This window comes from Aphis gossypii, chromosome 1 (genome assembly GCF_020184175.1).
Source record: "Aphis gossypii isolate Hap1 chromosome 1, ASM2018417v2, whole genome shotgun sequence".
Classification (NCBI taxonomy): Eukaryota; Metazoa; Arthropoda; class Insecta; order Hemiptera; family Aphididae; genus Aphis; species Aphis gossypii.
Genome location: NC_065530.1, coordinates 80,118,012 through 80,144,718, shown reverse-complemented (window position 1 = coordinate 80,144,718; position 26,707 = coordinate 80,118,012). Strand labels below are relative to the sequence as shown.

At 29.0% G+C, this 26,707-nt stretch overlaps 3 protein-coding genes and 1 long non-coding RNA gene across 5 annotated transcripts; 1 reads left to right on the top strand and 3 right to left on the bottom strand.

The window, feature by feature from the left end:
• Positions 1-481: 481 nt before the first annotated feature.
• Positions 482-4,180, bottom strand: LOC114121576 (post-GPI attachment to proteins factor 3). The gene is made up of 6 exons (XM_027983990.2): positions 3,777-4,180; positions 3,557-3,705; positions 3,342-3,494; positions 2,250-2,511; positions 1,981-2,185; positions 482-1,468 (listed from the first exon to the last, which is right to left on the bottom strand). Exons 1-6 carry the CDS (start codon positions 3,904-3,906, stop codon positions 1,420-1,422), a joined length of 948 nt encoding a protein of 315 aa, XP_027839791.1. The 5' UTR covers positions 3,907-4,180; the 3' UTR covers positions 482-1,419.
• Positions 4,181-4,676: 496 nt separating this feature from the next.
• LOC114121575 (ATP-dependent RNA helicase abstrakt) lies at positions 4,677-7,892 on the bottom strand. Its single transcript, XM_027983988.2, has 14 exons — positions 7,716-7,892; positions 7,516-7,629; positions 7,302-7,437; positions 7,090-7,225; positions 6,799-7,008; positions 6,575-6,708; positions 6,352-6,508; positions 6,183-6,263; positions 6,031-6,112; positions 5,814-5,945; positions 5,567-5,735; positions 5,358-5,507; positions 5,113-5,295; positions 4,677-5,041 (listed from the first exon to the last, which is right to left on the bottom strand). The coding sequence occupies exons 1-14, from the start codon at positions 7,740-7,742 to the stop codon at positions 4,905-4,907; spliced, it is 1,848 nt and encodes a 615-aa protein (XP_027839789.1). The 5' UTR covers positions 7,743-7,892; the 3' UTR covers positions 4,677-4,904.
• A 107-nt stretch (positions 7,893-7,999) lies between these two features.
• LOC126549050 (uncharacterized) lies at positions 8,000-11,657 on the top strand. Of its 2 annotated transcripts, XR_007603196.1 has the most exons (5): positions 8,000-8,143; positions 8,225-8,400; positions 9,985-10,175; positions 11,089-11,262; positions 11,372-11,657. It is a non-coding gene; the product is annotated as an uncharacterized LOC126549050 (long non-coding RNA). The 2 variants fall into 2 exon arrangements; XR_007603195.1 differs by lacking the exon at positions 11,089-11,262.
• An 8,552-nt stretch (positions 11,658-20,209) lies between these two features.
• LOC114121574 (LIM domain-binding protein 3-like) lies at positions 20,210-26,436 on the bottom strand. Its single transcript, XM_050202501.1, is given in 3 exon segments — positions 20,210-21,372; positions 21,375-21,954; positions 26,274-26,436. Coding segments are annotated over 3 exon segments (1,098 nt in total). The 5' UTR covers positions 26,289-26,436; the 3' UTR covers positions 20,210-20,869.
• Positions 26,437-26,707: the final 271 nt, after the last annotated feature.

Sequence of the window (26,707 nt, the reverse complement as noted above, 5' to 3'; positions counted from 1 at the left end):
AACATACCTATATTTTTTTTTAATAATAATTATATGAATTAGTGTAATTTATCTGAGCATATTATTTTTATCTTACGATTTTGTATTAAATCCATTACTCAGATAATATCCATTCACTAATTTTGAAGTAAAAATTGTTCCAAAATTTTTCCTTCACCATATTGTGCCTGCTAATTATACTATAGACATAGACACCAGCAATGTATAATCATTATAGTTATAAACTTACCTAATCTTGTAATTTGTAAACTGTAGTTTTATTTTTCAACACTGTGTATTACATTTAGATTCTAAATGACTAAGAATTAAAATCAATACACTTGGAGTGTTCTTTGTTGGTTATACAAATAGGATAAATATTCAATCATACTTCCTCAGTGATATAATGCACATTTATAGGTCTATTTGAAATTCAAAATATTTATTGTGACCATGGTAAACATATTTATTTTCAAAAGAAATAAAAAATAATAAATGTAAACACTAAATTTTGATATTTTAATGTTTATATCATAGGTAGAGAACACACATATCTTTGTACATACATAGTTAATATCAATAAAAAAATAGTAATACATAGTAATATTTTTTTAATATGTTAATTAAATTAAAAACAAAACATAATTTTCTATAATAAAAAATATTTATATTTTTCACAAATAGTACATTTTTATATTTAGGTAATAATAAAAATCTAAATAGACTAGTAAAGTAGATAATGATCTTAGGTATAGTATAAATAGATGGATTGGAAGCCAATAATTCTTTAGTATAAAATATGTTAACAGATAATTAATATCAAAATAAAAACAATGACTAAATATTATGCAAGAAATCATTAACAAAAATAAGCTAAAGAAAGTATACACATGGCAATGAAACGCACAAGAAAACTTAAATACCTATGTAATTATATATAACAGATTTGTTAACATTTTATCACAATAACTGAGTAACTTTTGTGAGATTCATAAAAGTATAGTAATAGCTAGTAAGTAGTATTGGATACAAGTAGTAGTTATTTTTTGGTAAGTTGTAGTATTGTAGTGACTCAATAAACATAAGAGTAAAATATTTATCAATAGTTAAATAGACATAACATATAATATATTACGTATATTATGGTTAGCTTATACCTACAAATCGAGTTTGATGGGTTAACATATTGTGGTAAAATTTGTATACAAAAATAACAAAAATTAATTAAATGAGGATATAGTCGTATAATTGTATTTATTACAACTGTAATAAAACTAATTATTACGCTATACCTAACTCATTTAAATATTATGGTGAGCTCTATTCAGGAAGTATTTAAATCTAAACATGTTAGTTAGAGATTATAAGGTTAGGAAAACTAAATTCATCAATAAAGTTTTATTCATCTTGTATCTGAGGTATCCCCAGTGCAAGAAACTGTCATTTCAGTAACATTCGACGCTGATGTTTACAGTCTTCAATGGCAAATCTGGAAATTATGTTTAGGTAATATTGAAAATTAAAAATATAAATATATTTTTTTTCAAAGAAAATGGTAACATAATTAATGTATTAAGTCTAGATTATAGAAAATTTACTATTTAAATATTTTTTCTGTTAACTGAAAGAATAATTGATACTTAACCTAGTAATTGAAAATTATATTCTAAATAAACATTAGAATTTAAACATAAATCGACCAATCGGTTATATTATGTTATAAGATTATAACAAGGTTTTGTTTTTTTTATTGCTGGATTTTGTTTTTAATCTTTTTCAGATTTATTTACTTATTATAAATAATTACATAACTACAATAATGAAATACTAAAAAAAGAACTTCAAAAAGTGTAGTATTTAAGTTCTAGCAGATGAGTTACTTACATATTAACTTAAAGGTTTTGGTGATAAGTAAATTTTTTTTAATAAAAACATAAAAAATATTTTGACCAAGAAAGTATTACTTGTTTAGTAATAATGCTCAAATTTGTATTGCCTTACTTGTACATGAAATACGCGTTCGGGGCTGTTGCTAAATGCCAGAGTGAATGTGCATCAAATGTCCACAAAAGTGGCGGAAAGTCTGCTAACTCTAGTAACGATGCCAAAGTCATGCCAAGTACATAAAATATCAAATATTTACCATGGCCCATTCTGCGACGATTCAACACAGCCCATATTAACATGGCTGTACCAGTTACAGCACCTACATTTATTTTTTTATGTTAATAAATGTATACAAAATATTGCAAATCGTTTTTGTTTCTTACCAACTAGAAGATTTGTTGTCATGTTGTACTTGTAATCGTACTCTGTAGTAAGTAGATATAACGAATGATAGATAAATGCAAGAGAACAAATAATCATAAACGTATTCTTCACAATTTGATTACTGTACAATAGAATTCGATGACCAATTGTATAAAATGCGAATAAAACCATAGCATAAGCACTAATGTAGTCCATTAATTCAGTAAACATAGTGTCTCGGCCATGGAATACAGCTGACCAAAACCAACAATTGGCTGATACCTAAAAAAAATATACATCAATTAAAATAAAAACAAAGCAATACATAAACTTATACCTAAAAATTGTAAATTGTATTGTATTATTTATATGTAATTAAAATGGAAAACTATAAATTAAGTGTTAATAAGTATCAATAATTTTAAGAAGTATAAAATCCATTTATTAGTCAAATATTCTAATCTTTAATTTTAATTTCTAAAATAACAGTTGAAAGCAGAAAGTTTAATTTTTAAAATTGTATACAGTGAATTTAATTAAACATAATGTATAAAATGTATGTTTTATAGAAACATCATAACTAATCATTTCATGATTTGAAATGATCCAAATTCATTTTTTTTTAATATAATTGAATATAGGATGCAGGTTAAGTCTAAATTAAGTGTGTTACAACCATTTAAATTTATTTAATTAAATAAAATATATAAACTAAAATAAAAAGTAATAGACATAAATATTTGATATAAACAAAAATAATTGAAGTGGTCTTTAACATTTTGATGGGACTGACCACTTATCACACGTGTCTCCAAACACTTACTATCAACTATGTAGTGAAAAAGCATTATTTGAATTAATAATTATTACACAATACACATGAATAACTGTAATAAATTACTCATTTAAAGTATTAATATATTTTTATAATGGTTATATGATTTAAATTTTAAATTTACTTAGTATTTACCATAGTATTATATATATTTTCTATTAGTATTTAATAATTTTATTTACTTCCATATAGATTAAAATTCTTCATACTTTTAATTGAAGACATTTTTATAGCTATATAGATGTTATTAATATTTCATAAATAAAATTTAATTTACCAATGTGTACAGAGACCATATATTACATGATGGTAAAGTGAAACGAATTTGCTCTTTGAAACGGTTGAACATTATTAAATTTGTAAATAAATTTAATAAAGAAAATGCTACGGATGCAGGTTCTTGAAGACCAAGTAGTCTTTTAAATGGCCACTAAAAAAAATAAAAAGTTAATATTTTAAAAATAGTAAATTTAAAAATATTCTATATACAACCTTTCCATGAAATTGTGGAACTGGCCAATCACGTTCCACCAAACCTTCAACCATCGGCCACATGCAATCATATTTGCAGTTTTCTGAACATTTCCATTTAAAAACTTCTAAAACTACAAGACAACAGCTTCTCTTGTATCTTATTCCATCTAAATATACATTATTAAATTAGTTAAGATATCAGTCAATTAAAATGTTTAGTTGAAATTAAATGTTTTACCCTTGTCACATCGTTTCTGTGAACATTCTAGAACACAATTTCTGTAAGATGGGAAGCTATCTCCCAGAGAGCAATGTCCAAATACATAGTTCAACGCCAAAATGGTTAACACAAATAAAAATTGTGTCATTTTAAATGTTATAAAGATGTTGGTTGTCGAGCATTACTAGTTATATTTCATGACTAGAGAATAGTTGATGAAAAAAAGATAAACAATTATAAATACAAAAGCGTATATTTTGTTCTAGTACGTCTAGTAGAATTAATAAGAGTAGTAAGGCTAAATATTGGCTAAATTTGATCTGTTGGCCGCTCAGTGACTAAAAAATCTAAAATAGTAAATTAAAACAGGTAATTTAATAATAAGTAATAATAGTATTAGTATTTTATGTTTACAATCACATTTGTTATCATAATAACTCACATCTGTTATCAACAATCATATTTACATAATAAATAAGTGATAACATTGTTGATATTTATTTATTTCAGAGTCCAGATGATACTTGATAATACAGGTTGAAAGATGAAAACTTTGTGATATGTGGAAATATGGAATAAAGTTTTAAGGGATACTTATTTCATGTTTTCAAATGCGATATGCATCATGAGCAATGACACTAATTCATGTATTATTATGTTTTGAAAACATTCCAAAAATACTGTTATTAGATAATTTTTTGGAGCATATCAATTTTTAAAAGTTAGGTACCTGAGAAAAATCACAGCAGTTTGTATTGACTTCAGGTATTTCGGATCACATCATGGATATCATATTCCGGTATCTATATTATGAATAATGATATATTATACATATATTTAAACACCAAATGTCATTTTAGGTAATGTTAATGCTTAAGTTATATTTTATAAATTAAAATCATTTATTTTATAATACATTAATACATTATAATTATTTGTCATTTATTCACATTACAAAAGAGCAGTCATAGGTACAAAAATAATATTTTAATAACTAATGGGTCTAGTCAACATTTACATTTATAATAGATTTATTAAACGATATACAATCAGACAATAACATTTTTTTGTTTTAATGCATTTTTACTAAATCAACCAATTTTGTAAAATTATCAGTATAATACATATGTCTGTGTAATAGTAAAACTAATAATCTGCTGCACTGGTTGCTAAATAATCCCTACGACCAATATTAGATGCTTGTTTAGTTTGTATTGCTTCTAATTTAGGACAATCTGTAATTCTGTGGCCCAAACCACCACAATAACTGCAACCTCTTTCATCTAAAATAAAGAAATAATATTATACATTAAAAAATAAATAAATAAAATAAAATAAAATAGTAAATTTGTACCTCCAAGTTGCAAGTATTTCTCATTTTCTGATTCCAATTCGGACAAAAATAATGGAACCTTTTGACGAGCTTCTATTAACAAATGTTTCAAATCTAACAATACAGATTCATCATTTGCTTTATTGATAAATGTTGTAGCTATACCAGTTTTACCGGAACGACCAGTTCTACCAATTCTATGAACTAAATTCAAAAGTAAAAATATTGTTAAAAATTGACATATTATTATGTTTTTAATTACAAACCATAATTTTCTACATCATCGGGCATATCATAGTTGATTACATGCTGTATTTCTTCAAAATCTAACCCTTTGGAAGCTACATCTGTAGCAACAAGTACATCTTTTTGGCCTTTTCTAAACGCATCAACAGACTTTGAACGTTCCTCTTGATCTAAACACATAGGTGTAAAATAATATACCATTATATAGGAAATATAAAATTAATTATACCTTTTCCTCCATGTATAGCCACAGCTTCAACCCCCTTAAGCAATAAATATTCATGTATCGCGTCAACATCTTGTTTTTTTTCAGCAAAAATTAAAACTGGTGGAGTAGTTTTTTTTAAGCATTCTAGTAAATAAACCACTTTCGCTTCTTGCTTAACATACTCTACTTCCTATTGATAATGTACATTTATTAGATAAAACATAATTTATTATTTATTTATTTATTATAAATAAAAATAAAAATTTACTTGAATGACATTCATAGATGCTGCTCCTGCTCTACCAACATTGATGGTAATTGGTTTAACTAAAGCTGACCGAGCAAAATTTTGAATTTTTTTTGGCATAGTAGCTGAAAATAACAATGTTTGTCTCTGACCCTAAAATATAAATGAATAATGAACAAAGAACAATTGTTAAAATTAAAGTGTGTGAGATGATGTTTATAAATAATAGAATTCATACTTGAAAAAATGAAAATATTGTTCTCACATCTTCTTCAAAACCCATATCAATCATTCTATCAGCTTCATCCATACAAAGATAGCTAGTAAATAATATTAATGATAATCAGTTTAAAAAACTTAAAAACTATAAATTAAAAAGTAATAACATACCGACAGACTTCCAGATTTATCATTTTCTTATCTAACATGTCCATTAGTCGACCAGGAGTTGCTACCATTATGTGTACACCTCTAAGTAAAGTAAATAAAAATCAAAAATATGTATCATACAATTTAGAAATAAAAATGATGAGATATAAAATTAATTATTAAAAATTACCTTTTAATAACATCAAGTGATTCAAAAACAGGTATACCTCCTATAGCTAGACATGATCTTAGTCTTGGGTAATTGGATCGCTCCAGATATGTCATGTAGTGATTAATAATATCAAATGTTTGTTTTGCCAATTCTCTAGATGGACAAATTATTAATCCTATAAAATATGAAACAGATAAAATTTTATTCATTAATATATTTATAGAATATTAAATGTTAATACCATATGGTCCTTCATTAGGCTTGAATGGTAATTTTATTTCTTGTTCTAGACAAAACATTAAAAGTGGTAGTACAAAAACTAATGTTTTACCACTACCAGTAAATGCTATACCAATCATATCTCTTCCAGATAATCTAAAATAACATATAAATATTTCATTAAATAAGTATTAATCTAATTTAATAATAACCTTATAAGACCGATTTGTTTTATAAAATACATACACAGTGGGAATTCCTTGGACTTGAATTGGTGTTGGTTTTTTTATGCCTTTTTGAGAAAGACCAGCCATAATTCCTTTGTTTAATTTCATTTCTCTAAACGATTTGAGAGGAGGAGGAATTTCTTCACCTTCAACTAGTATACGTAACTTGAGACGTACATTTTCATGACGTTCTTCTGGCATAGCTAAAATATATCGAGGAGCTGTCCAACTGAAATGAATAAATGCCAATTTAGCAAAGTTTTGAAATAAATAGTATTATAATGTTGTTTTAACCAGTGTTTATTGTAACCTTGTTTTAATTGGATCATCATATTGGATACCTTTGGCCAACTCAGCAACACCCATTAAGGCTTTTTTCTCTGCAACACTTTCTAAAATTTTTTCTTCTTCTTTTAACTGTTTTTCCATTTCACTTTCTTTTTTTGCTGTAATTTATATAAAACAGTATGATATGAACATTTTATATTTATATTCAGTTTAGATAAAATAAAATAATCTTACCTTCAGCAAGTTTCTTAAGTTCTGTGTGTTGATCTAAAAGACTAATGTTTGATTTTCTACCCCATACTTGTCCTTCAGTTTCATCATCATCAAATTCATCACTAGATGATTTAACTTTTCCAGACTCTTCTTTAAGCTAAAAATAATTTTAAATATTATTTACTTAATTTATTGATCAAATTATTTAAAAAGTACCCTATTAAATTTATATTACCTTTGAAAGTCTACCTAGTCTGAGTAGCTCTTGTTTTTTTCGTTCTCTGACGGGCACATATGGTACATATTCATCGTCAGAATTGGATTCATTTTCATCTTCTCGTCGATACCGCTGAAGCAAATAATACAAAGTAAGTATAGGACAATTTAAAAACAATGAAATAATTCAAAAACATTGATATTGTTAGTCATTATTACCTTATGCGGCACTTTGAATTCGGACATATTACGGTTAAATGTTTAATAAATTATTAAACGTACTAATAAAATAAAAAAATAACAAACTAACAATATTTATTTTATATTAATGCTTGCATTTTAAAAATCCAAAACGTAATATTTAAACGACTTGAATCGTATAAACAACATTCTGTATCACTATCACAAACAGCGATTGATAACTGCTGATTAGCGTTATCGTCACAAAAAAACCACATTATAATATTGTGATATCACTGTAAAATGGAACGACGAACTTACGGTGTATATATAGTGGTCTATATACAACGCCATTGATAGTTTTACTATTGAAATTCATAGAAAAAAATAATCGTGTATGACTCAATAATGAAAAAAATGCCAACTGAAAAAATGGATAGATATAATACGTAAAAACACTTACGCCAGTACGAGAAAAAAAATCCTTCTGAGAACCTGTAATAAGTAAACCAATATATTATATTTCACGAATTTTAATATTTTTCTAGTTTCGAGAAAAATTATGAATTAGGTATTTAACACCATAGAACCTGTGAATTGTGATAATAAACATGACGTGACCCGTGGCTAGTGAGACCGACGAATAATATTAAAAATCACGATGTTAATGAATATTAAATGTTGAAACGTCAACATTTTCAGAATCATACACTTTACAAAATAGGTATTTTATATATTTTTGAAAATAATTAAATAATATATATTTTTTTTTAACTTTTTTACCAAAACATTAAATTAAATTAAAATATGAAATACTTGTAGTTCTTGTCTTTGTGTGTCTTATGAAAAAAAAAATACAGAATCATGATACTATCTCCATTATTTAAGGAGATATTGCAATGGGTAAATCCTCACGGGACACGCTACATATTGTATCTACACCCCTACTTGGGGAGAGTGTATTTACAACTTAGTATACTTACATATACCTTTTAAGACTACATATTTTGAAATAACATTTTTATAAAATTAAAACATTTTTTTTATTATATTCAATTAAACAATACTAAGAGTTATTTTTATTTTATACACAATTAGGTAGTTGTTTCTCTTATATTTTAGTACTAGAGCCGAGATAAAATAACTTTAATATTGCATTAATTAATAATAAAACATAGAATAATATTGTAAATAGTATTATATCATTAACTAATATTATCTCCATATAACTATACTGAAAAAAGTTATTCAATATTAGGATGCCCCGGCTTGGTAATGATTTTAAAATCTGGCAACCCTAATTATACATAAAGCTAAAACTTATTATTTTAAAATATTTTTAAATTTATATTAAAGACAATTCCAATAGTATACACAACCAATAATTAATAATTCTATTTGAAATACAATGTTACCATAGATATAGTTATTATTAACAGTATGTATTACTCATACTATCATATCATTTAGACCACTGTCCCCGCGGATTAATTTAAATTTAAAAAAAATTCTCTGTGAATTATTTTTTAAAATAGGTTCAAAAAATATTTACCAAATTAATATTATGTAATCACTGTATGCATAAACTATCGTAAACAAATATGGTTGTTGTTTAGATGCTTTTTGTTTTTAAATACACTTGTGGAGCACATTTAAATTTTATTTATATATTAGACCATTTTAAATATTTTAAACAATTAAAAAATGCTTCATAATCATAGCCTGCAGTGGACGGTGGAAACAGTGAAAATGATTTATTTTATATACAGTTTAATTAATATGACATTACATATTAGAAGCTTTTTTGCCTTTCCAGTAAGAAGTTTGACCTTGGATTACCTAAAAAACTAATTTATAAAACTTAACTATTATAATAATTTATATTATAATATGTCAGGGCCACTTTTGTTGAGGGAGCTACATTATAAAAAATATGTTGGAGTGATTTTCGACCCAAAGCTAAAGAAAATTTTACGCCTAATTCTCCCTCACACACTTCACTGTCCTAAAAAATCCAATAGAATGACCTATTCAAAATTAATATCCATGTTATACTTTTTTATAACTCAAAAATATAATCAAAATACATTTTCAATAAATATTGTGTAAATATAATATGTAAGTATAAGATAATTATCTTAATTTAATTTTTGATTACTATAGTAATAAACAGAGCTCGGATTTTAAAAAGTAAAAAAGAAGTAAATTTATTTTTTAAAAAGCATGACCAAAAATTAACACTAACTGCTTATAGAAATGAATAAAAAAATTGAAAAATTAATTACTATGTGTTTCCTTACATTTTCAGTAGTGAAACTGACTATTGTTCGACAGAATATTTAACATTGAACATAAAAAACGAACTTTCTACATATATCCACTGAAGTGAACGGTGCATACCTACTTTATATAAAAGGTTTCAAATTACAACACTAAATCTTAAATTTTGAAATGGACGATATCGATGTTATAGGCATACTGACCGCATAGGTACTGCAGGTAATAATATTATGTAGATCGATACATTTTATACATTTAATAAACAAGCTGATAACGAAAACAATAATAATTCAATATCTATAACACATTCTGGGTTTTTACGTTTCTTATATTAATTCAATTTTTTATTATTACTATTGTAGTATAATAAACATATAAAAATTATACAGCTGAAATAACTGAAAAAAGCAAAAATAAATTGGTTTATTTGGAATCAGAATAACGTGAAACGAATTTATATAAAAAAAAATTAGATTTCTATCTCCTGTATAAAAAAATATATATGCTTAAAATATGAGCCCTATAATAATGAACTATTTTAATATATTTGAAAATATTATGTAGAGTAATTTAACAAACATTTTTACTCCATATTTTGATTTTTAAAATTTTAAATATACCAAGTTAAATACCGTATTAATTCAAAGTTCTTAAGATTTTTTGTACTATAGGTACATAAAAAGAATATCCCGTCGTAATATAAAAATCTGTTTTTCAATTAAAATTCTTCACTTTGTTGAAAACGTTGATGTACTGAATTCAAGATAATAATGAATATAGTTTATTATTATTTATAATAATGAAGATGTCATTAAATGATAGATACAAATACTACTTACCTATATCTTTTATTGAATCTAGTATTTATTAGAGCTTTTGTTTACAAATTATATATGAGATGTCACGATACGTTAATATTAATTAGTTTTAAAATCACTGTATATTCATTCATTTCAAATCTGTTATCATAGACTTATTATTCTCAATACACAAAGTTAAGTAACTTAAACCTATAAACCTATTCGCTTAAAAATTTTGATTTAAACATACTAATATTTTCGTAAAACATTATCCGGTTAAAATTTGAGTAGAAGAATTCACATTTATAAAAAAAAAGTTTTTAACTCCACAGATTACGCTTTAAGTATGGTTCACAAAATCTCAAAATATTCAAAATGTAATCGTTTGTAGGAATATTTATTAATTATTTTAAAATATCCAAAAATTGGAATCCAAATAACAGCATTATTGAAAAACTAAACAATATGTTTTAATGCTTGCGAAATAAATGTTGAATAGAACATAAGTATATTTTTGTTTTTCGTATGTTGATTTTTATTTGAAGATCTAAAAAACAATACATATTTGATCCTAAGAAAACATAAAATTAAAAAAATGTATTGTATCTTTTATAGGTTATGGTCCTTAAAAAAGATAAGATGAAAAATCAAAAAAATATCTGAAGGATATTTATACGATGATATATAACAAAAAGGGATAATCCTTTTCAATTCAATCAAAATATTTATACATCAACCAAGGAATTATAAAGGCGTTGTAAAATTAAAGTTTGCAGAAGGGTGTCAGGTTTATACAATTATGTAAAAACAAGAAAATATTGTAGGCTCAGTGCCCACTGGTTAAACTGTCATGCCGTAACTTTGTCCCTGAAGTTAATATATTAAAGTACAATTTATGATAGTTTTGTCGGTTATAGACAATTTAATTATTATTTTGCAATATTTTAAAAGTGATTTCCAATATTACCAATAGTTTGAACTGTCCAAAGTGTTGGCGGTTGCAGCAGTATTATGCGTAATTTTATAATCATAATAAGTACCTAATGTTATTTTTAAGATTACACACTAGCTTCCCTTGAAAATAAGTTATCGATTGCATTATCAGATCAATTTTCAAGGTTAGACAAAATAAGTTAATCTCAATGAATTCAAACTTAACAAACTCATATTAGTAAAATATTCGTAAATACAGTGTGGTTGTGATTTGCAACATATAAAGTATATAGGTAGTACGTAATATATAATATTTTATACAAATTTTTTTCAAATATTAGTAGGATATTTTGTAGATAATCAGTCATCAATTGTCGTCTATCAAGTGTTATAGAGTATAATTCTAGCCATTATTAGCATCTAAAGTTTAAATAAGTTATGTAGCAATATTGTGCTATACCTCTACATTAAAGTGTCAAATAATGTAAAAATTAATTTGAGTTCGGATAATATATTATAATATAAAAATTATATAATTGCAGTGAGTTGTGTGTTGACATGTTGTGATATATTATGTTATATTTCTTTTTTTTTATCATTGTTTGGAAATTTTCGATTGCATTTAGTAAAATATCATAATTATTTGTAGTTTGTCATCATTAAAATTAATTTTTGGAATATTACTATGCATATACGATATGTGCAACAAATGTATTATGGAGTTTATTGATGTTTTAATTCGTTTTTATTATGTACGTATCTCTGCTGCAACCACTGGAAAAACGCATGTGATTCAGAAAACTTCCAGAGGGGTTTCCTGTGGCATTTGACCCGTATAAAAAGACGACGAGTTTGTAGGTACACAATTGAGAGATGGTTTTTTTAAATAAATATTTTTTTTTCTCTTCCACATCACTGCCGTAACCCTTTTCGTTCTACTATTCTATTTACATATTACACCTATGTCAAGTCTACAAAGATTTATTCCATACATATGTATTATTGCGCATATACATATTATTGTATGTTTTCATAAATTTCCGGTATATCCATACTTGTTATACCGTACATAAAAATATATTTGATAAGATATTTTATAAGCTGTATTATGAATAGTACCTATGTACAATGATTTATTTGACACCAATTTTTAAACTGATCGAGCAAAATTCAATGTGCCGATTTTAGCATTAGTTTAGGGGTATTTTCACTTTACGGATGAGTTTGGTTACATATTTTTTAAACCAATAATACGCGTAAACACGAAAAAAAATGAAAATGAATAAAAAAAAAAACTCCGCACAGATCGATAAAGGGTAGCGAATAAATTTGAAAAAAAAAATTACACAGACATTGCGTTTTTACACTCCAAACACGATTATTTTTTCGTGAAAACCCGCTAACGTAGCATAGGGTCACAGGACACAATAAAAAAAAAAAATCGCGTGGTAGGGAGTGCGCGATAAGTACATTTTAACTAATTCAGTACCACTATGGCGAGACTACGAAAGTTTATATAGGTATATATATATATAATCATACAAAAAAAAACCTCAGAGTGGATTCGCGATTGCGAACAAAGTAACGAATTTGGGGGTTAGCAGTCTATATTTATTATAAATATATACGTGTAATGTGGATACACACTCACACACCCATTCACACATACACGTATAATGTATGTAGTTAGTCGGTGTATAGATGTATCTAGAACTATAGAGTTCCGATCGAAAAATTCGTCATAAAACATGGTCTAAATAGTGCCATAATAATAAATAACAATGCACTGTAATAAAATAAAGATAATATGATGTACGGCGATAATAAACGATTTACCATAAGCCCTTTACACGTGCGTGTGTATATACTGATTTATATTATTATTATTGTTGTACTGCAATAGTGTTATTATTATACATATACGTATACATATTTATACTGCAGACGATAAAATATATTTTACGTATAAAATAATACACATATAACACGACGTTTGTGTGTGTGTGTGTGTATAAAACAGCTATTGAATTCGAATGGATGGCATTTACTTTTTAGTTCGCCCGCGCCAACGTAATAATATTATTGCCACCGTACAGCTTCCCCGTATTTATTAAAACGACCACGACACACGCGTGATATGCATAGGCTACAGTATTACCAAGCATGTTCACTCCGCTTTTATTCTTTAAATATATTAATCATATTATGGTTTTGGTAATTTTTTAATGGTATACTTGAAAAAAAAACCATATTTTTGGAAAATTAATATAATTTATACTATTTAAGGAATGTCCTTTGGTGACATACAAATAAGTAGTTAGGTATTATTAAATCAAAATCACTTTTTTCTTGCAAATCGCAGATGAAATATTTTTTTGAAAACGTTGATATTCTAAATCGAAGTTCAAGCGAGTACGTATATTGTTTGCATTAATAGACTTAATATAAAAATTCTTGTTGATGGTTTAATATATAAAATTGAAATTGACGTTATAACTATATGGATTATTCTACTAGGTCGTTTCAAACAAATTATAAAATGTTATAGATTATAATATACAATTAATATTTGTTAATATTATCTTGATTCTTAAAACCATTTTAGCTCCCAATATTAAAAATTATTATCATAGACTAGGTTATATAAAGATACTAGGAATAATAGGTTCATAAAGATTAATAATTCAGAAACTATAATGAACAACTATTTGTTTTAATTTTGATTTATATACTAGGTACATTAAAAAATCGTCTACTTAAAAATATAAAAATAATCCAAAAGATTAATTCTTACAAAAAAGAACAAGGTTGTATCGAACATTGTTATATACTTTTTTAAACGGAATAAACTGCAAATATTTCAAAAATATTCTTTAAGTAGGTATACTCGAGAATTAGAAAAATCAGAATTTGAATAGTTATTATTAATGAAAAATTTTGGCCAATATTATTAGATATATTATTACCTATATAATTTTATGCCTTGGTACCTACACGGAATTATTATTCAGTGTACCTACAGTGTTTTTGTTTTATAACGATTTTTGTTAGGATCTATTTTTATACTTATATATTTAATTATTATTCATCTATAATTATGATGTGTTAATCGTATTCAGAATTTATAAAATATTATAGTAGCGGTTTAATTTTTTCCATATTATTAATAAATAATAATCACGTACAACTGTAACTTTTAAAATTTGTTTTTCACAAACAAATCCACGATATTATATATAAAATCAGAACATTTTGCAATTTTCTTACCTATCTTCGTTAGAGCTATGATTAAATAGTGATTGATTTTATAACGGACAATACATACAATACATAATAATAATAATAATGATAAAAAAAGGAATACACCTGCGTGTATGATGAAATATAGCTAATTATGAAATTATTGGAAATTATATTGTCCATTAGAGTTGTTGTTTGATAATAATATGATAATTTAAATAGTAGCCGAGTATTCATAAATTCAAATAAATTCGATAAATGAAAGAAAATCATAATTAATATAAATAATGTATTTCTCACTCTTCGAAGAAACAGATTAAGTATTAAAATATTAAATTTAACCATAATTTATTCAATATATATGTATAAATAGTTATATAGTTATACTGTAGGTAGGTATATACTATATACTTTATTAGAATAATTATTCAAAGCAAATTTAATGGCTCCGGGCAATCATAAATAATACGTTTTATCCATAGGAACATTTTAATCTTGAACCAATTATTATATCATACAACTTGATATCCTCCGTATTAATAATTGTTCTCATATCTTTTATATATGTACCTATAGTTGATTTACTCGATTACAATAATATTTCTTTGTTAATAATCTATTAGATGTTACGCTTATTCTGGCAAATGATTTGCTAACATTAAAGAACATTAACCACAAGTAAGTGTAGGTGAATATTTTGTAGTTATTACACAAAATCAAATGCAGATCATATTTTAATTAAACATCATTGAAACAACGAGATCAGATACCTAGCGGAACAGGTTTTTTGCTCGTCTGTTTTCGTTGTTTAAAATTACACATAACATAATATTATTATGTGTTATTATATTTTCTTAACAAAGAACATTAATATTTTAGATACATGCAAAAAATTTGGTTAAATTACGCAGGAAAAAAAATCAAGCACACAAAGACGATCTAATAAATATTTTTATTCCATGTAATTGCTAATTGAATTACACGTCATGGACATTACATTATACCTGTATACATTATGTATAATATTATTACGTGTGTTACAGGCAATGATGAATTAAATTTGGTGTTAAAATATTAAGACGATGACGTAAGGTTATTTTTTAAGGAAATTAAATTGTTAAGTCAGCTGCAGGCAACCAAAACTGATCGCATATTTTGCGATATTTAAGCCTTATAAGTCATAATAGTATATCAGAAATTAAACTCGGTTTTGATTGTGAATACATTGTGGTGAATTCACTGATGAATGATGATACAGTAACACAATAATAAGAAGGGAAATAAGTATAACTTTTTGAAAATCACAAGTTTTTGGTTTCTGCTAACGTACGACAATTATTTTCTATAGAAATCTAAAAAATGGAATAAACTTTGTTTCTGACACTTTCCAATCATATTTTTAACGATATATTCTGTTAGTGCTTAGGTCATTAATTTTTTATGCCCTAGAAGAAATATCAAATAAGTCAAAAATATATGTAATACATTATAGGTAGATATAATACACTTAAAAATTCTATATCAGTTAGAGCTATAGCATTTTGATTTTATTTAAAAGTTATATTTCATTCTTCTTTTTAATATTGTTACTTTTTAATATTGTTACTTTGTCATAATTTCTGTTTTAATTGGTTTATGTTGTACTTATTGACTATTGAGTATTGCAAAGTACCCTAATAGAATTTCCCAAGATATTTTTCACTCACGATACTTGAATGGAATAAAGTCTACAATTCAGTTATTTTATTAAATATGTTCTATAAATATTATTGATTAATTTCATATACGAACTACTTGTAGTTAATCATACTCATATTGTACACATTTTGACGTCCATCGTTACTTTGATTTATTAATATTTATATTAAAATATGTAATTAGTCAAAATATAGGTCTTAAGTTATGGTAATTATAATGAGACCATTATATTGAATTGAATTACAAATAGGTTTTTTAAATTATTTGTAAAAAATAAAAATCTTACCTTATAATATAAATATATATTCTTATTGTTACGGCTTTGAAGGAGAGAGAATGATGATTTGATGCTTATAACTTATAAGTACGACCACTTTTAGCTATTTGTGATCCACAATTAAGTAATGAAATACATCAGTAAAGTGCGAACTCATCCTTGATGGCTGACGTTACAAGCTAAGTCAATTAAGAAATGCATTGATATTGTTTTCCTCAGAAACACAGGAAACGCGATTAACTTGTTTTACTGATATACCTAAATAATTATTTCCATCTATAACGAACAACTTAATGTTTAGTAATGTTACCGGGTTATCAAAATAGTAAGCACGAGTATGAAAACTGAAGAACGATATCTCGCAATTATTTAAAGTTGAAAATTAAAATTACAAAGTCAAAAAGCAGTGATATAATTGGTTAAAATTATTTTATATTATAAGAAAATAACTATTGTAAATCTCATACAAAATCGTGATTCATAATATTTTACTGTGCACTTATTACGTATTAATGTATTATAGTTGTAGCCCAGACGTCAGAAAATAGTTTATGGTTTTATAGTAGGTAAGTTATACCAATATTATTACCGTGAATTTGGGGTGGTATTATCTAAGTTTTCAGAACAAGATGTATAGCAACTGGGTATGTCAATATTTAAATTAGAAGGAATTAGGATTACCAAAAGTTTTACTTACGGAAATAACATTTATAATTACATAAATATATAATATACGAGTGTTATTAAAATAGATAGGAAACACGGGAATGAAACAATTATAAAAGGTAACCTTTCACCTAGATAATCCTTTTTCGTGTCTTCGTTAACTAATACGTGCGGTGTCCCATTTATGAATTAACTAAATTGAAATTTTCATATTTTGCTCTAATTAGGAAGAAAATATGAATTTTTAATTGTTATACATAAATATATATATATATATAATGTATTATAGCCTCTTTGTAAATCGTAAGTACTTTTATAACTATCGAAATTAATACTCAGCACTGCGTTGTAGTTTAATGACTAAGTATTATTCTAATTTGATTTTACTAATTATTAATATTATAGTAAAGTAGAATTATTAATTAGCATGGTGATTAAGCGTTTTATAAATAATTCACATCTAATGATAATTTTTAAAAATTGTTTGAAATGTGTCTACTTTTTAGACAGGTAAAATTATGGTCACACTACGTATTATTATTCATATATTTTATACGTGACCTGAACGAATTTTAAATTCCATCCACCCCATCAACGTACAACATATTGGTATTATAGTTTGATGAATGCGTCCGCGCTATGGCTATACATCGATTTGTCATTATAGTCAATAATTGTTTGATACACGAGCTGGTTTATATATCTAACTATTAACCTATAATATAGTATTAATGTGCCATTATTATTTTTCTGCCGATGTAAAATTTGTAATATTTTTTTTTTTGACTTTGTATAGCACATTTCAATAGTACCTATATACCAATTATTATACTATCATAATATACGACATATACAATTTTATATTACCTCGTGGTAATATATTATATTACGAATGTATAAATGTGTTCAGTGTGTTTATGTACTGAAATGGGCTTTTAGAAAAATATTGTAAATCAAATTTCGGGATATTTTAGTAAATGATCTACTATTATAGTATTCCATTTATAAACATTCGTTAAAACCCGAGTTATAATACATTGATTATATAGTTAAATAACTCATAATTTATATTTTATTTTACTACATTTTCTGTTATTATTTTATCTTTCTGCTTTCAAAAGTCAGCTTGGTACTTAAATTTTTATTTTATTTAAGTTTTTATTAATTCAAATCACACATATGAAATTGGATTTTACCATTATAAGCGTATAAGTTGAATATTCATTAATTTGCATGACAGCGTGAAAATAAGAAGTAATCTAGCGGTTGATCTTTTTATTTATTACATTTAATCAATTGTTGGTAGATACATTAATGAAATTATCAAACAATAAACGTTTTTTTTTTTTGAGTACTTCATCTTAAGATATTACTTAGACACTTGTTATACATAGGGCTGGCGTTAAGAGTATTGGCGCTTTTCACCCCCTCCCCATTCGTTGTCAATATGACTAGGTTTTCTAGGTGTGTTAAAAAAATGTTTTTATATATATCGTTAATTGAATCACTTTTATCATCTGATATCGAAGTAGTTATGTCATTATTACTTTTAAAATATTTATTTATTATTCTTGTGCTTTTTTAAAATTTTAATTGAGCTCGGGCTCTACGATTTCGATATATATGAGGCGCCTAAGGTTTTTCTTTTTTTTTGGCGGCATGGTACAATATAATTACACCTACAGTTATTTATTCATGTATCTTAATTCGGGTTTTTAAGTTGAATAAATTAATGAATAAATAAAGTATTAATAATAAATAACAATGATTCATAAAACAAATAAACTACCTGATCGAAAAATATTAATATTTACCTGTTGGTTCAGATAGAACCGCATTGTAAAGCATGAGCTCATAGAAAATAATAAATACTTTTTTTTAATAACGAAAAAAAAAATAAAGATAATATAAGTACTCTGCGACAACTTGAGTGACTACTGTATGTGTATTATACAACCAGTTGCGTGTTATCGTCTTTCGTCCACTGTCCAGTAATGCATTTATTTATTTATAAATGGGTAAATCGTAATCGTAATTACTAAAATACATAAATATTATCTAAAGATAATTGGTGAATCAGTTGCGACTTTAACACGTACAACGGAGGAGGTATAAATAATTCTATAATTACAAAAATTATTTTTAAACTAAAACCAGCAAGTATCTTCAATTAAAGGTGTATTGGATAATACATATTTTAAATAGTATAGGTTATTGATAATTTTATTCGTTTATGCGTATCAAAAGATAAATTAAAATTATATAAGTTTGAGTTTGCCATCCCTTACATATTAGCGTCCTAGGCAGTCGCTCACGTCACTCATAACTTTCGCCGACCCTGGATTTATATATGTGCAATTATAGACACTTATAGTTATTATTGTTGTTCTTCTAATGCATACTAAATAACAGTGTATTGAAATACCATCATAGAACTAATATTACAAATACGTCATATGGTCATTGATAATTTGGACCATTATTAGATTGAATTTTAAAATGGTGTAGGTATATAAGATAAAATGACGATTGTGGACGATCTAACAATAACAATTTTTGAGGAAAAGTTCAAGAAAGGATTTGGATAGGTATTTCGAGAAAAGTATGGTTATAGTATAATACATAAATACAAGTGTGTATACAGTTACAAAATCGTGAATTTATTATTAACAGAGTTTTCATTTACCAAAAATACAATAATAATATTGATGTGTTCACGTGAAGACAGTGTAGAGTATAAAAAAAAAAAAACTTAAAAGCTAACAAAATAAAAAAAAAATGTATTTTTTTTTATTAATAATCAGCCCTTTACATTCGCCTCGTGGTTGAGCGAGGGGAAGTGGAGCAGTGAGCGTGACGGTGCCGAGAAACGAAATTTCTTTGCGCGAATCAAAGTCCACCGGTTTCGTTTGACGCCGGGCGGCAAACGGATCCGACGATCCTCGGCAACGTCGCGCTACCCCTCCGGACCGTTGACCATTTTAGAGGGGAGCCTGTACAAAACTCGACGAAGAGTCATAAACACGCGTTTATTAATAGTAATACCATATTCATTTACGCACGCTATACTCAAGTGCGAAAATTCGTCACGGCACTGACCTCCTCCTATGTAGAGACGAGGTATACGCGTGACGTACCGCGAGTATCGTATCGTACACGAATATGATATTTAAGTTTACATCCAGTACCTAAAAACAACGTAGCAGCGTGATGGGGTTAATGGGGGTTGGGGTGTTCGTGGGGACGGTTGGGGGTTGGTATAGAGCGTTTAGTTTACTTTGGCGGCTGGTCGCTTTCGTTTACAAAGCGTTGGCTGCTGGCAGGTTGGTGCCGGCGACGCGGAAACCGTTGACCGGGTCGGAAACGTAGTTGTAGTGTTGGACCTGTCCGTTGGCATCCACGTACGAGTAACCTCCACGGGTGACTCCGTCGAGGGTCTTGACTTCGGCCTTAGATGACGAACCGCTGTTGTAACCGTACGAGTACTGACCGAACTCGTCTTGGGAGTGGTATTGGCTGTGCACCGGCGAGTACGACGAGGCGGCGAACGGGGCGGTGTAAGCGTAAGACGGGGCTGGTGCGGCGGCGTATGCGTAGGATGCGACTGGGCCGTAAGCGTAGGTGGCGACTGGGGCGGGTGCGTGGACGGTGGCGTACGACGGGTAAGCGGCGTATGCGGTTGGGTGGTAACTGTACGAGGAGACGGCGGCGGGTGCGGTGGCCAAGACTGCAGGGGCTGATACGAAGCTGCCGGAGTGGTCGGCGGCTGGTGCTGCGGGTGCTGCTGGTGCGGCGGGTGCGGCGGTGTTTCGGCGGAGTCTTGGACGACGCTGTCGGACGACGATTCGTTTTCGGCCGGTGAGGCGTCAGCGGCTTTCTTGGCCTCGTCGTAAGCGATCTGGTGAGCTACCTTGGCGGCTGCCACTTCAGGGGTGTCTTGTACCTGTTGTGGGAGTTCGGCGGCTTGGTAGACGGCTGGGGCCGGGGCTGCTTCTACGGCCTTGACTGCGACGACGGACTCGACGGCTGGGACGGCCGGGACTTCGACGGCTGGGACGGCTGGGGCCACTGGCAAGTTGGTGCCGGACACGCGGTAACCGTTCTCGTCGGACACGTACTTGTATTGTTGGAGAACTCCGTTGGGGTCGACGTACGAGTACGCTCCTTCGGTCAGACCGTTGGCGTGCTTGGTTTCGGATTTGCTGGAGTATCCGTCGTTGTAGCCGTAAGCGTACTGTCCGAATTCGTTTTGTGTGTGGTATTGGCTCTTGATGGGGCTGACCACGGCGGCGGGGGCTGCGTAGTAACCGCTGTAGTATTGTGGACCGCTGAAGTATAGAGAAGGACTGGCCGAGCACGCGGCTACGAACCCAATTACAACAACCTGCGAACAGACATTTATACGATATATTATACGATCGTGTTTCATCATTCCGTTTAAAGTATATAATATTATGATGAAGACTGCGACGCGTATTGTGATATGTATCGTTGTGATTTGCGACCAACGATAAGTTTGGTTTTTTGAAAAAGAGTCGCGGTTGTTATCGATATGTATTTTTAAATATTTTCAGACTATGTAATAACGAAAAAAAAATGTGATTAATTGTTATAATATACTGACTTATTATCCTTTATAAAATGTCAACACGGAAAAAACCTGAATTTTTATTTAAACAATAAATTATATAGTCAATTGAGAAACCAATTGTTGAAAAATAGACAAAGGGAAAATAATACACTTTTCCCGCTACGAGCATGCCTTTAGTTTAGTTAGGTATTAAACGGTATAGTTATATGTGCCATATATAAGTATACAATATAATGCGTATAGGAAATATTCGGACTACAATCGTGTGCTGAAAATGCGATCGATTTTCTCAATTATATATGTCGACTGCAATATATAATATAATAAACTGCAGCGGATACCGGCCGGACAAAACGGTATTATATTAAATATTTTATTATAATTACTCGCATGTGTGCTCGCGACGTGCGAAATGTGTGTAGTAATAGTGGCCCAGATATACAATACACGCGCACAATCGAACACCATCGGAGCTCATTCGTCAGCGACGATTCGGACGTGCTAATTTAAGGGGACTCCCATTGTGGTCACTTATATTATATTATTATTATATATTGTCGAGGGCTTAAATTATATTATTATTTAACGGCGTATCACAACAACCGGAGGATTGTAATACGCGGTGCCGGTTGATACCGCGACGACAAACGACGGGAGTGGTTGTCGTCGGACGTGCGATTCGCGATTTTCCAAAGGTCTATTATATTCCGCGACCGACCGGACTATGCTGTACACAATAATACGTAATAACTAATAATAATAATAATAATAATAATAATATGTGTACCGGTATGTCTTTGTGTTGTGTATATTGAAAAACGAATTTTTTTATTTTGAGTTCAACACACGCTTGCACACCGAATTCGACGTTCGATGATATAGGTATACATTAATACATTATACGAAGTACCTACTCGTTTTCTCGATAGAATAAACTACCACGCGATGTACACACGTCGAAAAACGTCCGACAATTTTATTCTCGCCCATATCAATTATTGTAAGTATTTTTTTATTCATTCCATCGTGCTAGCTCAATAGATTTCGCGTGCGTGTGTTGTGTACGTGACAACTATTATTATAATATAAAATTGTATTATAGAATTCAATGTCTGAATCAACTACGTATGCCGTCTAAGCGCCAAATAAAAATTCTGAAAGATATATTTTTACCCGAGCTTTTGCGTTGTCCATCGCCGTGTTCGAATGTACCTATTATAATATTAGATTTTATATGTGAAATTTCACAGCAGGTGTGTTTATAATATCGTTCGGTCGCTTTCCAATATATCTACAGTTCTTTGGGGCGACCTGCGGCTGTAACAGATCCGGACTCGCGACCTAATGCCCTCGGCTTTTGGATCGAAACAATTGAGCTGAGGGTATGATTATAATATATTATTGTTATTTATTTTATTCCCTTATAATATTATGTTATATTATCGTTTGACCGACATTCGAATCACTGCAGTCCTATATACTACTGGGCAAAAATGATATCGGATCCGATGCGATTTTTGCCATCACACGGTAGGTACATTAATATTATTATTATAGCGAAACGCGACCGTTCGTTAAAGTCTCCGGGGCTATATTATATTATTATGGTTATTATTGTTGTAGTCGGCCGTTTTTCAATACTCATCCAAATGATAGTATGTTTTAATTAATCACACACATTCGCGCATACGTGCATACCCGTTTTGATGTTTTAATAGGACTTTCAGTTCATTCGCATTATTACACACAAATAGTTTCTTCCGTCGCCACAGGCACACCGTGACAAATAGATCAATCGTCATTGTCGCATTCGTCGCGGCTGCGTCTCGTCTGCGATTCAATGGATCCGTCGTGTATATAGACAGTTTTATAATGTGTATACGATTTGTGGTCGGGTCATACGATTCCACTACGGTGGCCCTTATTCTCTTGGTTCAACAAGTTATTATTATTATTATTATTGTCATTTTTTTCGATTTCGTATAATATATAATTTAAGAAAAAGATGCGAACAGACAGAGAAAACTGCAACAATAATAATATTATATTATAGCATAGCATAGCATAATACGGCCATACGGGCGTATAGATATAGTGCCGTCGTATAAACGTTTTGTCATCGTCGTCGATAGATATTTTTCTTAGCGGATTCGACACGAAAAACCAATCCGATCCGGCAAATTCGAGACGATTTAATTATCAGATGAACGATAATATTGTTACGTACCTACCTACCTATATAATATTATACACGTAAACGTTTTGTCGCGGCAGAGAAGCGCACGGTAGGATGACGGCAGGTTTGTGGGTGTGTGGCGAGCGATCTCCGAGAATGATCTAATTGAATAAAAATTATCTCGCCTATATTATAGTTTCGATAACAATCACGTTATTCATTATATTATTATGATGATACCGACGTATCAGCCTGTGGTTTTGGATATATTTTCGAACCGATTACACACGTGTATAGATACACGATTAGGCTGTGGATAATCGTATGTATGGGTGACTGCAGATGATGAGACGATTCGTCACGGCACAGAACGTTCGTCCGTTTCAACAGACCTCCCAAAAAGACGCGCGCGTTAACATGTTAATAGTTTTATATTATTATTATATTACACACTCGTTTAGATCGTTATGTATGGGGATTATACGGCATTATGTCGTTCACTTTTTAACCAATGACGGTTAAGACTTAAGACGAACCGAATTTTTTTATTGTTGAAATATGAAACGCAAAATAATATTAAACATCGAAATTCATTAGATATAGAAATATTAATATATGATATTCGTTCACTCGAGTAAAAGGAGTAAACGATATAATGAAAATAATATAAATAAATTAAACTTTTAAACGATTTAGGTACTAACAAATAATTACAGCTTATTGTGGTTTTATACTAAGAACAAATAAGTTTTTAAATATTAATATTGTATAAATATTAGGTATTTATTAAAAAGCTGCATTTTCTTAATATCTGCCCTTTTAAAAATATATTTTAGGTATAAACTATTGTGTAAATATCAGAGTATATTAATTTATTGTGAATAAATTTAAGATTTAAAAAATACCTATGACATTATGTTAATAAATAATAGAAAAACGTGATAAAATTTTAATTTTAATAATATTTAATTCAAAAGTTATTAATTAATTTTATGAATTTAAATTTAAATATATAGATTTTTAAAATGGTTTATATAAGTTATATCTAAATAGAGTATATAAGAATATATTATTGATTTAAGTGTATTTATTGAAATTGCAATTTAATTTAAAAAATGTTTACTACAGATTCAGATTCTAAATATTACAGAAGAAATTTTATTGAGTGTGTTTTTGAAGAAAAATATGTTAAAGACTAAAATTTATTTATATAATTTATAAGTATTGATGATTAAAAATATAAAAAAAATAAAAAAAAACGATCAAAATTATTATACTTGTTTTATTATACGAGGATATTGTGTGTTGTAATCAAATATTTTTTCAATCCATGCAATTTTTCTAATCGGTTATTTGTCGTACTTGAATTATAAAGAGGATAATAATGGACAAAATGTGTAAATGTTAGTATTTAAAACGGCAAAGAGTAAGTTTATTTGCGACGATAAGTGAACTCGGGCTATCCTCTGAAATACCTATCGAATTGAGTAGTGTAGTAATAGATATATGAAATCATAGCTCAGAAAGGTAGTACAGCGCTCTGGTTGAGTTGTTTAAAGGCTCTCCTAATACACTCAAATCATTCGGGCGTATATTATAAGATTAAAATTAGTATTTAAAACTATAAATCTAAATTATTTACTAAACGATTGGTATTAAAAAAAGTCTGGTCTTTTAAAAAATGAAAAACAACATAGGCTTTTCGAGCACATACGAAATCCGTCTGAGCAGAGATGACGACAGCGTCAAAGCCTTAACCGAATATCGCATATTTTATATAAAAAAAAAAAAAAACTATAATAATATGTACTTAGAAATTTGGTTACTCGTAGTGCGCCAAGTCTTGGACAAGAAGATCGGCAGAGTGTACGACGATATTATAATACTATATTGTCGAAACCTTAAAATTGTTATTAAAAATATTATAAGTACTCACCAGTTGAGACATCATGATGACGGATGAGTTTTGGTGGTGACTGTTGTGTGTTGTACTAGGCGAACGAATCGAACTCGGTCGGTTCAAGCTGCTACGGTTTGGTACGGTGCTTCGGGACGAATGGTGAGAAGAACCAGACGTCGGACGGTTTATATACCGCGCGGGACCGTGGTAGTAGTCGGCGAGCGGCCAATGTCATTGCCGTTGCGGCGGCGGCGGCGTCGTCGGTGGCGGCGGGTGGCATCGGAGCGATTATATTGTTCCTTTCGCCCGAGGCGGCCACACATTATCGCGCGCGATCGCCCGGTCCCATCTACGCGTACTCATGTCGTCCTCCCATAGGACGATAGTCCCGCGCGCGATATACCTCGCTCGTCTTCCTTCTATTACGGCCCGCGCCGCCGTCAAGGACGCCCGCCGGACAGCGCCTACGC

Excerpts from the sequence above, each read along its gene's own strand:
- LOC114121576 (XM_027983990.2), bottom strand. The coding sequence starts at position 3,906 with ATGACACAATTTTTATTTGTGTTAACCATTTTGGCGTTGAACTATGTA. Across the intron at positions 2,186-2,249 it reads GACAACAAATCTTCTAGTTG|GTGCTGTAACTGGTACAGCC; the intron begins GTAAGAAACAAA and ends AAATAAATGTAG. Across the intron at positions 1,469-1,980 it reads AACGCGTATTTCATGTACAA|ATTTGCCATTGAAGACTGTA; the intron begins GTAAGGCAATAC and ends CATAATTTCCAG.
- LOC114121575 (XM_027983988.2), bottom strand. The coding sequence starts at position 7,742 with ATGTCCGAATTCAAAGTGCCGCATAAG. Across the intron at positions 7,630-7,715 it reads AATTCAAAGTGCCGCATAAG|CGGTATCGACGAGAAGATGA; the intron begins GTAATAATGACT and ends TATTTGCTTCAG. Across the intron at positions 7,438-7,515 it reads GACTAGGTAGACTTTCAAAG|CTTAAAGAAGAGTCTGGAAA; the intron begins GTAATATAAATT and ends AATTATTTTTAG.